The sequence below is a fragment of the Monodon monoceros genome, unplaced genomic scaffold (assembly GCF_005190385.1).
Source record: "Monodon monoceros isolate NGI ecotype Baffin Bay Population unplaced genomic scaffold, NGI_Narwhal_1 Super_Scaffold_20, whole genome shotgun sequence".
Taxonomy (NCBI): domain Eukaryota; kingdom Metazoa; phylum Chordata; class Mammalia; order Artiodactyla; family Monodontidae; genus Monodon; species Monodon monoceros.
Window position 1 is genome coordinate 135,925,995 of NW_021703777.1, and position 15,581 is coordinate 135,941,575.

At 42.9% G+C, this 15,581-nt stretch overlaps 1 protein-coding gene across 1 annotated transcript in view; it reads left to right on the forward strand.

Moving 5' to 3' along the window:
• Positions 1–15,581, forward strand: part of POLN (DNA polymerase nu) — a 167,231-nt gene that overhangs the window by 63,297 nt on the left and 88,353 nt on the right. The window contains exons 12-16 of the mRNA XM_029235434.1: positions 346–429; positions 746–841; positions 8,868–8,924; positions 9,823–9,876; positions 10,491–10,556. Of these exons, the coding sequence (XP_029091267.1) occupies positions 346–429; positions 746–841; positions 8,868–8,924; positions 9,823–9,876; positions 10,491–10,556 (357 nt within the window). The remainder of the gene's footprint in view (positions 1–345; positions 430–745; positions 842–8,867; positions 8,925–9,822; positions 9,877–10,490; positions 10,557–15,581) is intronic.

The following is a 15,581-nucleotide window of genomic DNA, read 5'->3' on the forward strand; positions in this document are numbered from 1 at the left end:
CCTAGCTCTTCTGCCTTGGGATACTTTGGAAGTTTTGAGGTTTATGGTTTGATGCTGGATCCGTTTACGTGTCATAATGTTGCTGGAGAATTCCTTCTTCTTTCCCTCCTTCATTTTGGTGTGTTATTTACTATTTTTACTTCTTTAAGTTTGTTTCCTTGGGTCCACTGCACTTAAGAGAGCGATTCTGAGCCTGAGTATTGCATCATGAGTCAAAATATGTATTTTGTAATGTCCGTTTTGGTAAATTTTAGATTATTTTTTATTCTTGCTAGATCTCATGTTGAGAAAAATAATCTTAAGTTGTGAAAACTATTAATAACACTGTGTCTGTCACATTCATAGTCTCGTCTCAAGGAACTGGAGCAAGAAGCCCATTTTGTTGCAGGAGAACAGTTTCTTATAACAAGCAGTAATCAGCTTCGAGAGGTAAAGCTAAATTTCAGTTCTTTTATTAAATATACTTCCTGTTCAGGGGTTACAGGGAGATTTATTCTGATTTTATAAACATTATTTTATGTGATCATCTGAAAAGTATGTAACTTGTTCATGTCTTTCACATTGAGATTCATTACTTCAAAGCCTTTACATCTAAGAAAAGTACTGAATCAGAATCTAAGCATTTTGTCACAGCTAGTCAGGTGTGTCCCCTCTGGCTGGTTGCTTTAACTCTGTTATAGTGATGTTCATTCAGGTCCTCTCAAATCTGGGACCCGCTCATCACGTGAAATGGCTTTTGTTGCAGATCCTGTTTGGCAAGCTGCAGCTGCACCTGCTGCGTCCACAGGAGACTCTTCCCAAAACTGGGCTCCGGAGACACCCGTCCACATCAGAAGCCGTGGTAAGGGTCGACGAGTGTCCCCTCACTCTCCGAGACAATAGCACCTCCCACCACGTGCGAGTCCCTTGCAGAGCCCCGTGCTCCTTGTGGTGGCACAAGCCGGCAGCAACCACCACGGAGCAGTTCCGTTCCATCACTTCCTTTCTGCGGCAGGAGAGGTGCCCCCACCCCAAGGTTGCCCTTCAGTTATGAAGGAAGGACAAAGAGGCTTATGGTACAGTTTTCCAGAGGCAAGAAATTGCCTTGATTTCCTGCAGAGGATAATTTGATGGAACTTTGTTCTGGAAACCAAATTCTTGGCAATGTAGTCATGACTTCTTTGTTTCATGCCCTCATAAGAGACTGGAAATGGGAAAAGTCATCAGTCTTCTCCTTTCCCCAAGTTTGTTTTAGAAAAATTTAGCTGCCCTTCCCTTGAGAGGAATGCATTTTTTAAAAGACAGGGTGTAGCGAGATGCTGCTTTAATCAAATGGCAGGGTGTGAATAGATATTCAGAACCCCGTGAGTATAATGATACCGCTGGAAGCCCGCAGCGAGGAGCTTGGCCAGTGGGCGAGAGGACACGTGTTGCTCTGCTGAGGGCCGGCTGTGGAGGCTCCAGCTTATCCTTTCTGTGCCTTGTTCAGCGTTGGATTTTGCAGCCGAGGAACGCTTCCCTCCAGACTCCTCTGTGCACATCGCCCTTCCAGCCCCGCACTTCCTGCTCGTCTCAGCCCTGGCGGGGCACCACGGTTGCCAACTGTCCCCACACCTGGCCCTCGGGGCCCAGGCATCAGTCACCGAGTGAACGCCCACCCCTGGGGAGCGCTGCTCCCAAGAGGGGCTCGCATCTTCCCTCTTCCCCAAGCCTTCCCCACCCTGGTCAGTGTCCCCCTCCTGGTCCTTGGGAGCCAGCAGTGAGCTTACCCCTGCTGGTGACTCGTCACATCCAGGCAGAATGATCTTTTAAAAGTGTTAGAAAAGTCATGTTGATCCCCTGCCTTCAACTTCAATGGCTTTCTTTTTTTTGTTTGGCTGTGCTGGGTCTTCGTTGCTGTGTATGGGCTTTCTGTAGTTGGGGCGAGCGGGGGCGAATCTTGGTTGCAGTGCGTGGGCTTCTCATTGCGGTGGCTTCTCTTGTTGTGGAGCGTGGGCTCGAGGCTCACGGGCTTCAGTAGTTGTGGCACACGGGCTCAGTAGTTGTGGCTCGCGGGCTCTAGAGTGCAGGCTCAGTAGTTGTGGCGCACGGGCTTTGTTGCTCCGCGGCATGTGAGATCTTCCTGGACCAGGGCTCGAACCCATGTCCCCTGCATTGGCAGGCAGATTCCCAGCCACTGTGCCACCAGGGAAGTCCCCCAGTGGCTTTCCATGCCACTTAGAATAACATCCAAGCTCTTGAGTGTGCCTCCCCCAGGCCCTGGGTCTGGACTTGGCCCTTCTTTGACCTCCCTGACTCCCCACTCCCAGCACCCCACTGAGGACACTTCTCACAGGCTCCTTCCTCATTCTGGAAACTCTTCCCACGGAGTGTGCTCAGCTGTCTTCTGATTGTCAGCTTAAGTATTGCTTCCAGAAAGTCCTCCTCTGGTCACAGGTGACAGTAAGACCCCCAACCACAACCTATTCCTTCACCTCGATTTGTTTTCTGCACACAACTTGCCAAAATGCTGGAGAGAGCGTGGAGAAAAGGGACCCCTCCTACACTGCTGGTGGGAAGGTAAGTTGGTACAGCCACTGTGGAGAACAGTATGGAGGGTCCTTTAAAAACTAAAAAGAGAACTACCATATGATCCAGCAGTCCCACTACTGGGCATCTATCCAGAGAAAACCATGGTTAGAAAAGGTGCATGCATCCCAGTGCTCATAGCAGCACTGTTCACAATAGGCAGGACATGGAAGCAACCTAAAAGTCCATCAACAGAGAAATGGATAAAGAAGCTGTGGTACATATATACAATGGAATACTACTCACCCATAAAAAATGAAATAATGCCATTTGCAGCAACATGGATGGACCTAGAGACTATCATAATAAGTGAAGTGAGTCAGACGGAGAAAGGTATATATCACATGATATCACTCATGTGTGGAATCTAATTTTTAAAAAATGATTTAAATGAACTTAATTTGCAAAACAGAAACAGACTTACAGATATTGAAAACAAACTTATGATTACCAAAGGGGAAACGTGGGGGGGGAGGGATAAATCAGGAGCTTGGGATGAACATACACACACTACTATATATAAGATAGAAAACCAACAAGGACCTACTGTAGAGCACAGGGAACTCTACTCAGTATCCTGTGATAACCTATATGAGAAAAGAATCTAAAAAAGAAGGAATACATGTATATGTATAACCGAATTACTTTGCTGTACACCTGAAACTAATGCAACATTGTAAGTCAACTATACTCCAATAAAATTTTAAAAAATAAAGTTACCTAGTCACTTGTTTGCTTGTTCCAGTAGGATGTAGGTTGCACAGATCAAAGACTTCATCTGACTTGTTCACTACATCCCCAGAACCAAATGACCTAGAACTAGCACTTGCTGGGGCTGAACTGTCGGCTGTGTGCTCACAGAGCACAGCGAGGGCAAGGGGCAGGACCCACCTTGCTGGAGAGACTCTGGAGTGGGTTTCAACGCCACATGGCAGTGTGCCCTCAAGTCCCAGGGGTGACAGAACCTGGGAAAGCACACGTTTCCACTCGGACTGCACCTGAGCTGGGGGTCTTGGCCTGATTTATTCTCCATCTGGGCACCAGCTGGCAGTGTTGCCCTTCCCTTTGCTACTCCTTAGCTCTCCCAGACAACCAACAACAGAAGAGAGGAAATGTGATTCTCCTCTGGTGTCGAGGTGCTTCACTGTGCACAGAATTCAGACGATGCCCTGAATTTTTCTTCACAAAGACACGATCAACATGAATCATATTATATTAACTTTAATCTCTTACTTAGCTGAACAAGTCACACTATTCTGTACATTTAAAAAGATGAACCTGCGCTAGGCAACATGTGCACATGGCTCTCAGTGCAAAATTAGGACTCCTTCCCACTTCCCTTCACCCTCCCTGTTCCCCTCCCCGTGGGAAGGGATGTGGTCTTCTGGTGAGATGGACAGCCTGGAACAATTCAAGTAAGGGCGCAACTATGAGCTTAGATATGCTTTTATTAGACTTTGTTTTTTAGAGTAGTTTCAGGTTCACCGCAAAATTGAGCAGATGGTATGGAGAAGTCTCATATACCCCCTCCCCAGCCCAAACACACACAGCCTCCTCCACCATCAACATGCCCCACCAGGGGCTACATTTGTTACAGCTGATGAACCCACGCTGACGCATCATCATTGCCCAAAGTCTGTAGTTTGCATTAGGGTTCCTTCTTGGTGTTATACAGGCTATGGGTTTGGACAAATGTGTAATGACACGTATCCACCATTAGAGTATCGAACAGAGTGGTTTCACTGCCCTAAAAAGCCTCTGTTCTCCCTACTCATCTCTCCCCTCAACCCCTGGCAACCACTGTTTTTACTGTTTCCATAGTTTTGTCTTTTCCAGAATGTCATATAGGAATTATACATTATGTAGCCTTTTCAGATTTGATTCAGCTAGCAATATGCACTTAAGTTTCTTCCACGTCTTTTCACAGCTCATTTCTTTCTAGCACAGAATCATATTCCATTGTCTGGATGAACCACAGTTTTATTTATCTATTTACCTATTGAAGGACATCTTGGGTGCTTCCAAGTTTTAGCAGCTATGAATGAAACTGCTGTAAAACATTTGTGTTCAGGTTTTCACGTGGACATAAGTTTCCATCTTATTTGAGTAAATAAATAGCCTGATTTCTGGATTGTATGGTAAAAGTATATTTAGTTTTGTAAGAAACCACCAAACTGTCCTCCAGTGTGGCTGCACCATTCTGGTTCCCACCGGCAGCGACGAGGGTTCCTGTTGCTCCACACCCTCGCCAGCACGTGGTGGTGTCGGTGTCCTGGATTGTGGCCATTCTGACAGGCGTTAGCTATGTTTTAAAAAGACCACTCTCGTCACTGGTTGGAGAATGGAGGAGTCCCATTAATAGGCTGTTGCTGCAGCGTGGGCACTGCTGGCTCAGTGTCCAGGCGATGGCAGTGAGGATGGAGCAGAGCAAACACATGCTCAGAGCATTTTGAGAACAGGAAGGAGCTTCTCTGAGTGTGAGTTCACATGAGTGTGAATGCAGAGTGACTCCTGGTTTCCTTAGTTGTGCACCTGAGCAGATAGCCATGGCCGCTGCCCAGAGAAAACCAAGAGAGGAACAGTTTACGGGGGCTGGGGGGTCAAGTGTTCAGCCTTGGACATGTGAAGACAGATGTGTGCACAAAACATCGATACAGAGCAGTTGGGTCTGTGAGGAGAAGTCCTGTGTTAGAGATGCACACCTGGAAGTAGTTGGCCCTGGGATGGTCGTCCTCTACCCTGGCAGGAGCTTCGGAAAAACACTCATGCCCAGGCCCACAACTGATCCACAAAATCAGAGTCTGTGGGCTGCGTGGCCCAGTCCGGACATTTTTTTTTTTTAATGGATTAGTCTTGCTTAATAATGTCTTATTTATCTATCTATCTATCTATCTATTTATTTATTTATTGCTGAGTTGGGTCTTTGTTGCTGCACGTGGGCTTTCTCTAGTTGCGGTGAATGGGGGCTACTCTTCGTTGTGGTGCGTGGGCTTGTCATCTTGGTGGCTTCTCGTTGCAGAGCACGGGCTCTAGGCGTGTGGCCTTCAGCAGTTATGGTGCGCGAGGGCTTCAGCAGTTGTGGCTCGTGGGCTCTAGAGCACAGGCTCAGTAGTTGTGGCACACGGGCTTAGTTGCTCCGTGGCATGTGGGATCTTCCGGGACCAGGGCTCGAACCTGTGTTCCCTGCATTGGCAGGCGGATTCTTAACCACTGCGCCACCAGGGAAGCCCCAGACATGTTTTTGAAGCTCCCCCGCTGATTCTAGAAGCAGCCAGCACTGATAACCACAGAACTGAGCTCTGAGAAACTGACATTTAGGGGTCAGAGAGAGAAGAGGTGCCGAGCAGAGGCTATGGAACGACCACAGAGAGAGAAGGGAGCTGAGAAGAATGTGGGGTCAGGAGCCAACAGAGGGAGCGTTTGATAAGGCTTGTAGAGCGGCAACGGCCACGGCACTCCGCCTCTGATCATGAACCAGCGCGGCAGGGCTTTATCCAAAGCGTTATGAGATCAAACACTTCATCCTTTTCAAGTGTTCTCAGACAGCTCGATTCGAGATATACAGGGAGACTGTGGTTAGAAAGTTATTTTGTGAGTAAGGTATCAGGATAAAGAGAGTTAGTTGATCTTAAGCAGTTTTCTTGGCTAAGTATTTTCATGCACTTTCATCCCGCTAGGGATAGCTTTTCTGAGAAACTGCAGTTCTGGATTACACCGAGGCAGGAGTCCTCCCCCTGGGTAGAGCCCTGCTCCGAGGACACCAGTGTTGGCCCTCCTGTTTATGTTCTATGGCTGGCCAAGACTCCGTGACCTCAGTCTATTAAATAGAGAGTGATGCAGTTCCGTGGCTCATGCTAGTACATTAAAGTTATGTCATCAGTTCTCCCCCAAGTTGATTTTTAGATTCAGAATGATCCCAAATTTGTAGGGAAATGCAAACAACTAAGAAAAGCCAAGATAGTCTTGGGAAAAAGCACTATTGAAGGACTTAGTCTGTTGGATATCAAGACTAATCATGAAGCAATAGAAATTATGAGGAATTAATTAATCAGTACGAAGTAGTGTCAATTCAAGGATAAGCAAATAGACAAATGGTCCAGGATAGGGAATCTACAAACAGACCTGCACATGTGTGTATAAAGTGCATGTTCTCTGAGAGGGAGGGCTCATTACATAAGGGGCCAGTACATCTTGACCCCTGTTTCACACCATATACAAAAATAAATTTCAAATGAATTGTATATCTAAATATAAAAAGTAAAACAAAGATTGTAGAAGATACCATAAGAGAATATCTTCAAGGCCTTGAGGTAGTTAAACATCCTTAAACAGGACACAAGATGCATCAGCCATAAAGGAAGAGATTGATCAATTGGGCAATAGTAAAATTAAGAATTTCCATTTATGAAAAGACACTATTGGACTTCCCTGGTAGCGCAGTGGTTATGAATCTGCCTGCCAATGCAGGGAACACGGGTTCGATCCCTGGTCCGGGAAGATCCCACATTCCGCAGAGCAACTAAACCTGTGCACCACAACTACTGAGCCTGCACGCTACAGCCCACGAGCCACAACTACTGAGCCTGTGCACCACAACTGCTGAAGCCTGAGTGCCTAGAGCCCGTGCTCCACAACAAGAAAAGCCACCGCAATGAGAAGCCCGCACACCTGCAACGAAGAGTAGCCCCCGCTCGCCCCAACTAGAGAAAGCCCTTGTGCAGCAACAAAGACCCAATGCAGCCAAAAGTAAATAAAATTTTTAAAAATAAATAAATAAAAAAGACACTATTAAACAAATAAAAGACCAAGCCACAGAGGGGTAGAAGATATTTCCACTAAATATAGCCAACTAAAGAAAGCCCTGTCCAGAAAAATGAATTCCTACACATCAAGAAGAAAAAGACATACAAACCAACGTTTTAAATGACAAAAACATGAACAGGGTTTAATGAAAGGAGATATACAATTGGTCAATAAACATTTGAATCATGTCTGACTTTATTAGTCAGGGAAACTACATTGAAATGTCACTTCACATTTGCCAGAATGGCTAAAATTAAGACCTAGGAGAACATGTGTTGGCGAAGATGTGGAACAAGGAGAACTTTCATGTGCTGCTGATGGGGACAAAATCCATTGTGTTTACCTTGGAGAACTGGCTGGTATCAGCTCTGCTACAGGTGACCCAGCGCCTCTCTCCTCTTTCCGTACATGTTCAACAGAACCGTGGACGTGTGTTAACCAAAATCTGTGCACCAGAATGTTCACAGCAGCACTCTTTGTAATAGCCCTGCAGTGGAAACAGTGCACATGTCCATCAGGGGTGGAATGGGTAAATAACTGTCCTGCATTCAAATAATTCCATACAGCAGTGCAAGTAAATCATACAACAAGGACCAACCTTAAAACCAGAATGTTGAACGAAAGAAGCCACACACAAAGAGTACCTATCCTATTCCATTGATACAAAGCTCAAAAACTGGAAGAAGGGCTTCCCTGGTGGCGCAGTAGTTGAGAGTCCGCCTGCCAATGCAGGGGACACAGGTTCGTGCCCTGGTCTGGGAGGATCCCACGTGCCACGGAGCGGCTGGGCCCGTGAGCCATGGCCGCTGAGCCTGTGCGTCCGGAGCCTGTGCTCCGCAACGGGAGAGGCCACAACAGTGAGAGGCCCGCGTACCGCAAAACAAAAAACAAACAAACAAAAAACTGGAATAAGTGGTCTTGCTGGTGGAGGCCAGGGGGCTGGTTACCTCTGGGGGAGGGCCAGAGGCCTGCCTGGGAACCTGGGATGTTCCCTCTGGGTGGCAGTACCCAGGTGTGTTCATTTTGTGATAATTTAACAAACCGTGTTTACATGATCTTGTGCTTTATGTACGTTGTATTTTGACTTTTTAAAATTAAATTTAAAACCCATAGTCATATTCCAGTGTTACCTTCCTGACTTTGTGCTCGAAAACTGTGATTCAGATGTTGGGGTTCCTAAACTATTGAGTTACACATTTGTAGGCATTTTCCTAGTTTACTGTCCTACATGGTGTTTTACATGCCCTGGATTTAGATTTCAGGAATTTAAATCTCAAGAGGAATCTTATTTCCGAGCTCATGTGAAGTGCCTTTAGCTCCCAAGTGTACAATAATGATTCTGTAAGGGATTAAAATTAAGACACTTGATAAACTGAGTTTATTATGAGTCTTCATTTTGGAAAATATGCTCAAGATAGACCATTTATTATTAGGACTTTTCCAGCTGAAAATAAGTGTTTGGAATGTTAAAATTAAATGAAGGAATTATATTGGTGATATTTATTCTTATTTTTTAGTTAAACGCTCTGCAAGACCTTCATCCATTACCCAAAATAATTTTGGAATATAGGCAGGTAAGTTAGATTTTTTTTTTTTTGGTGAGTAAGTTGGTAATGAAGGGGGCCCATATGGCACCGTCTCTGTTCACAAAATCCATCATCGCTGAAGTAGCCCTGACAGTGTCCTAAAGGGAATGCAGTTTGTTCACGTGGACCTCATATTAGCACTGCTTCTTGTACCCAGGCATGATATTCCTCAGGTCTACAAACAGCCCTGCTGTGAATCAGAGGAGTCGTAAATGGAAGAGGACAAACAAAAATTCTGAAGGAAGTATTTGGTGTGTCATCCTCATGTGGCCACAGTGTGACTTGGGCTTCCATCAGTGCCGAGTTCAGAAGCCTGTCACACAAGCCTCCTCCCTCTCCCGGCCTGGTGGTGTTTTATCATCTCGCATTGACACTTACTGACTTATGGTCATGCCCCTCTCTCTAGCTACGCTTCTAGCTCCTCCTCTTTTCCCCGTTCACATACCTGCCATCTGTTCACAGGTATGACTTGCTGCCGCTCGGACCATCGTTATTTACTGCTGTCCTTGTTAGGGCTGGGCAGCTGTGTGTGCGTGGGGTTGGGGGTGGTGGTGGTGGGTAAATGGCAGCACCTGAACTGAAAGAGGCCCCACGGGGGACCCTGGGTGCTGGGACTCGGGAACTCTCCCTATACCTTTGCAACTTTTCTCTAAAAAGAATTATTCCAGGACAAAGTTTATTTTAAAAGGGGTAGGGTGACGTCTTTCTCTGTTGGTCATTGTTACTTAATTCTGGGCACCACATAAGGCCATTTCAGGGCCTCCTGGAGTCACCTGAGGTGACATCAGTGACACATGCCCAGCACTCTGTGAGACGCTGCTTTGACACTTGTTCCTAATTTAAACACTTAAACACAGAAAGTGATTACTTTTGTCTTGTAATCTAGGTTCACAAGATCAAGTCAACCTTTGTAGATGGATTACTAGCTTGCATGAAAAAGGTAACTAAAGCTAAGAAAAAAGATATCATGATTGGGAATATGGCTTACACATGGGTTCAGATACATGTAGAATTTCTTTAAATAATCTAATATTCTTGAAACTATGAACCATGATTTTGTTATCATTTAGGTCTATAGCATAAGTTGACATTATACCTTAAAATCTCATATTCATGTGGAAGCTCTACTGCTGACCACGTGCTTTCACATCTGTTATTGCATCTCTTTTCCATAGTCATTTGAGGGACATGTTGTTTTAGTTCATGCACGAGGAGTCTGCAGTCAGAGGTGTTCTGTGACTTGTCTGCGGCCACACAGCAAGTGACAGCCCCGGTCTGGGGTGCACAGCCCCACCTTGAGTCCACGCTGCGACCCCCATGGCACGTCAGCCCACGTGTCCTACTGCAGCTTCTGCATAGCCTGGGGGAGAATCTCCTTCACCCTGATCACATGCAGGAATTTGTAACCCCACGGACGTTGGGTTGGGAGTGTAGGGCCCGTGGCTCCTGGTTCTCTGGACGGAGCAGTGAGCGTTGTGTGTTGAAGGGGCCAGCGTGTTTGTGACTTCGCACGGCACTGTCAGAGCATAAGCTGATTCTTTCCAACTGATAAAGGGCTCCGTTTCCTCCACGTGGAACCAGACTGGAACCGTGACCGGAAGACTGTCAGCCAAGCATCCTGTAAGTTAGCTCTTGTTAAATGCCTGTTCTGTGTCGGGACTGCAGTTTTGCCTAGATGTGTGTTTGTCTGTGCACTTTTTGTTTGTAAAAGGAGACCCCATTCTGATAGGCTGTGGAGTTTTTTCTGTTTATTAATTCAGCCAATGTTCATTTAGCACATACTATGGGTTTTTTTGTGGTTTTTAAAAAAAATTTTTATGGTAGTGTATAGACGTCCATGTCACTCTCTCACTTTGTCCCAGCTTACCCTTCCCTCTCCCCGTGTCCTCAAGTCCATTCTCTAGTAGCACATACTATGTTTTGGGCACTTAGTGGGGGATCAGGACACTACACGTGTGAAGTGTTGAGTTAGTGGGGGGGGTCTTCACATCCAGAGAGTCACGCACTCTGGTGCTGAGGGCAGGAGGGACAGACACCTCTTCCCACCCCATTCTTCATTTTCAGATTTGTACTGGATAGGTGGCTTCCCCAGATTATCTCTCTTTTTTTTTTGGCTGCGTTGGGTCTTTGTTGCTGCGCGGGCTTTCTCTAGTTGTGGCGAGCGGGGGCCACTCTTCATTGTGGTGTGCAGGCTTCTCATTGCGGTGGCTTCTCTTGTTGCAGAGCACGGGCTCTAGGTGCATAGGCTTCAGTAGCTGTGGAACACGGGCTCAGTAGTTGCAGCTCACAAGCTTAGTTGCTCTGCGGCATGTGGGGTCTTCCCAGACCAGGGCTCGAACCTGTGTCCTCTCTGATTATCTCTTGCTGAGCTTTATTCTCTTCCAGAAATTTCTCACGTCTCGGGCTTGCGGGTAGCACTCCTCCCAGGTTTTCTGGGATGCTGTAGTTTTACTTATTTATTTTTCTGTTATTTCAATTGAATTTTTTGAAAAAGGAGATAAACATCATGTGTGCATTTGGCCCCCACCTTTGACTCAAAGTGTACATCATCATTTTAACAGCTGCATTGTACTCTACTTAGTGGCTGTCCCTATTGAGGGTCATTTAGATCGTTTTCAGTTTTAATTATTTTATATGTGCCATAAACTTACTTGTACAAATATTTTTGGTATGTTTTTCTGTTGATTTCCATAGCATAAATTCCTGGAGATGGACCTTCTGAGTCAAAGTATATGTGTATTTTTAAGGCTTTGCGTTGCCAAATTGTCCTCCAGAGAAAAAAAAGTTTTACGTTCCCAATCAATTTGTAAAATGTTTGGTTCCCTACATCCTTGCCAGTACAGGGAGTCTTCATTTTGATTACTAGTTCATGGCTTGATCTTTAAATATCTGTTCCTTTAAACATTAAGTGAGGTTGACTATATAAAAGTTATTCTTCTGTGAGTTGTCTGTTCCTGTCATTTTGCACATGTCTCTGGAGGATGTATATTTTTTTGTATAGGTATGGAAAAGCTCTTTATATAATAAAGATCAACCCTTTGTAAAATACTGAGTTGTTTTTCTCCATTTTTCTTTTGCCCCTTAATTTTTAAAATATATGTTTGCTATACTTAAAATGGCTTTTTCATTATACAAATAATATATAATTCTAAAGACTTCAAACAATAGATAAAAATATAAATAACAAAGTAAAAGTCACCTGAAATGCCACATCATTAACATTTTAGTGACCATACTCTATTTCTTTATGCACACACGTATGTGCGTGCACTCACATTTACATGACTGGGATTATATCATACATGTTTTTTTATTGCAGACACTCCCTCACCACATCCATATCTCAGCCCCTTACCCTCAGGCCCAGTGCCATTGGAAGCTCATGTTAGCAGCCTATAGAGTGTACATCCATATTTTCCTCCAGATTTATAATAAAATCTTATACAGACCCATATCTATCTATCTATCTAGATAGATAGATAGATAGATAGATATACAGAGACACAAAATGACTTTGTCATTCTTATTTTACAGAATTAGAATTTTATTTTTCTGCCTCTCGCTTTTCTCTCTCAGCAACAGCTCGTGGAATCCCTGCAGTTCCTCTGACAGGGTCCTGTTTCACCTTTTTTAAAAATTGAAGTATAGTTAACTTGCAATATTATATTAGTTTTAGGTGTACTACATAGTGATTTGATATTTTAACATTACACACCATACAGCGTTATCACAATATTATTGACTATATTTCCTGTGCTGCACATTACATCCCTGTGAGTTATTTTAAAATAAATGCCCTGTTTCTCCATGTCCCTTTTGGAGTTGGGACCATCTTTCTTCTTTCCTGATGTCAATGGAAATAATTAATTAACAATCTAAAATAAGATAGAAAAGAGTTTTGTTTGACCCAAACTGAGGACTGTAGCCCAGGAGACACAGATTCAAGAAGCACTTAAGTTGTGTTCTGTCAGACTGCAAAATGGGGGAGGTATATGAAGGCAAAAAACTCAAGGTTACAGTTAGTTGCATGAGTTGTCTATAGGGAATTATAATTGGATGTGGCAAGAAGTAAGGGTGCTTGTTAAGCATGGATTAGTTGGGGTCTGAGATGGTTGCATAGTTACAAGCGGGGGTTGGGGGGGACCTTGAGACCATAAGGTTGCAGCTGGCAGCTGCTAGCAGATATGGTTTTGAAAATGGCTGGTGGTGTCCTGGAGCTTTATCCAGTTCAGGAAATTCATATTCTCAGTGATGTAGGAATGTGTCTGAAACCACATCCACACTGGCCACCCAACTTCATCCTGGATGCCTGAACCACAGTTGCCCCATTTTGATTTCTAAATGCATTCTTTTCTGCACTGTTTAAGCAGATGTACAATGCCTATTTGACAGGCCATAAGAGAGGCTGTGCTAGTTAGCATAAAGTTCAAGCCAGATCATGTGTAAGCCAGGATGACTTCTCCGAACCTCAATAGGTGAAAATTTCTTCCATCACCTGATATAGGCATTCAGTGATATAAATTTAATCCCAGGTACTGCTTTCTGGCATTCAGTAAATTCTGGTATGTTGTATTTCACTTTCATTTAGTTCAGAATCTTTTCTAGTATGTCTTCTTTGACCCATGGGCTATTTAGAAGTTTGTTACTTAGTTTCCAAGTAATTGGTGATTTTCCAGTTATCTAACTGTTACTGATTTCTAATGTAATTTCACTGTGGTCAAAGGATATACTCTGCATGGCTTGAATCCTTTTAAATTCATTCGGACTCGTTTTCTTGCCCAGAAAATGGTCTATCTTGGTAACTGTTCCATGTGCACTTGAAAAGAATGTTCATTCTGTTAATGTGGGTGGAATGTTTTGTAAATACCTATTAGATCAAGTTGGTTGACCGTGCTGTCCGAGTCTACTATATCCCTGCTGATTTTCTGTCTGATTGTTCAGTCCATTGTTGAGAGAAGGGTATTGAAGTCTGCAGCACAACTGTGGAATTTTCTTTGTCTCCTTACAGTTCTACCTCTTCTATATCCTTGTAGTTTTTGCTCTTTTATAAGGAGCAGAAACATTAAGAATTTTGTCCGCCTGATGAATTTACCCTTTTATTTCTATGACATGCCCTTTTTATACCTGGTAATATTTATTTGATCTGAAATATATTTTGTCTAATATTAAAATATTAATTTAAAAATAATTAACAAAATACATCAAAGATAATTTTAGAAATAATAAAATTAATAAAAATGTAATTTAATATTAATGTTAAAATAGCCACTGCAGTTTTCTTTTGACTAGCGTTAGCAGGGCATTTTCCATCCTTTTACTTTTAAACGATCTCATTATATATAAAGTACATTTATTGTAGGAAGTATGTAGTTGGTCTTGCTTTTTTATCCCTTTTGATAGTATCTGTCTTTTGATTAGGATGTTCAGTCCATTTACTTTTTTTTGAATTTTTGAATTTTATTTATTTTTTTATACAGCAGGTTCTTATCAGTCCATTTACATTTATTGTGATTATTCATAGGATTAGACTTAAGTCTGTTATCTTGCTTTGTGTTTTATATTTATCCCAATTGTTCTTTGTCCCCCTTTTCCTCTTTTTCTGCCTTCTTTTGGATTGAGTTTTTTAATGATTCTCTTTTATCTTTCTTGATGTATTAGCTGTAACTCTTTGTTTTGTTATTTTAGTGGTTAATTTAGGGTTCACAGTCTACAACTTTAACTTACCACAGTCTATCTTCAAGTAGTTGTGTCATGCCACATATAGTATTGTATAAGAACCCTACACTAGTACAGTCCCATTTCTCCTCCTGGCCTTTGTGCTATGATTGTCTTTTATTTTACTTTATACCTAAGTTATAAATTCCACAATATATTTTATTTTTGTTTGAATAGTCCATATCTCTTAAGTAGATTTAAATAATAAGAAAAATCTTGAATATTTGCCCATGTAAATTTTCAGTGCTCATTTCCTTGCGTACATCCACATTTCTACTTGGTATCATTTTCCTTCTGCCTAAAGGATACCCTTTAACATTTCTTATACTGTGGGTTTGCTGTTGATGAATTCTTTCAGCATTTGTAGGTCTGAAAATATCTTTATTTCACCTTTGTTTTTAACAGTTATTTTTGTGAGGTATAAAATTCTCAAATTCTCAGTTGAAAGTTTTTTCTTTCAATACTTTGAAGATGTTACTTCACTCTCTTCTCTCACTGTTTCTGCTGAGAAATCTGTCATCATTATCTTCATTTCTCCATCTGTAATGTGTCTTTTTTTTCTGGCTGTTTTTAACGGTTTCTCTTAATCACTACTTTTGAGAAATTTGATTATGATGCACCTTGATGTAATTTTTTCATGTTTCTATGTTTCAGTTTCTTGGATCTGTGGGTTTATAGTTTTAATCAAATTTGTAAAATTATCGGCAATTACTTATTCACGTACTTTTTGTGTTCCTTCTCTCTCCTCTCCTCTGGGAACTCCACTTATAATTACATATAGTAGGTCACTTGTATTTGTCTCGTAGCTCACTGAAACTCATTTTTCCTCTTTTCCTTGGATATTTTTCCTGTTTCAATTCGGATAGTTTCTATTGTTATATCCTATAGTTCACTAATCTTTTATTTTGTCATGTCAAATCTGTTGTTAAT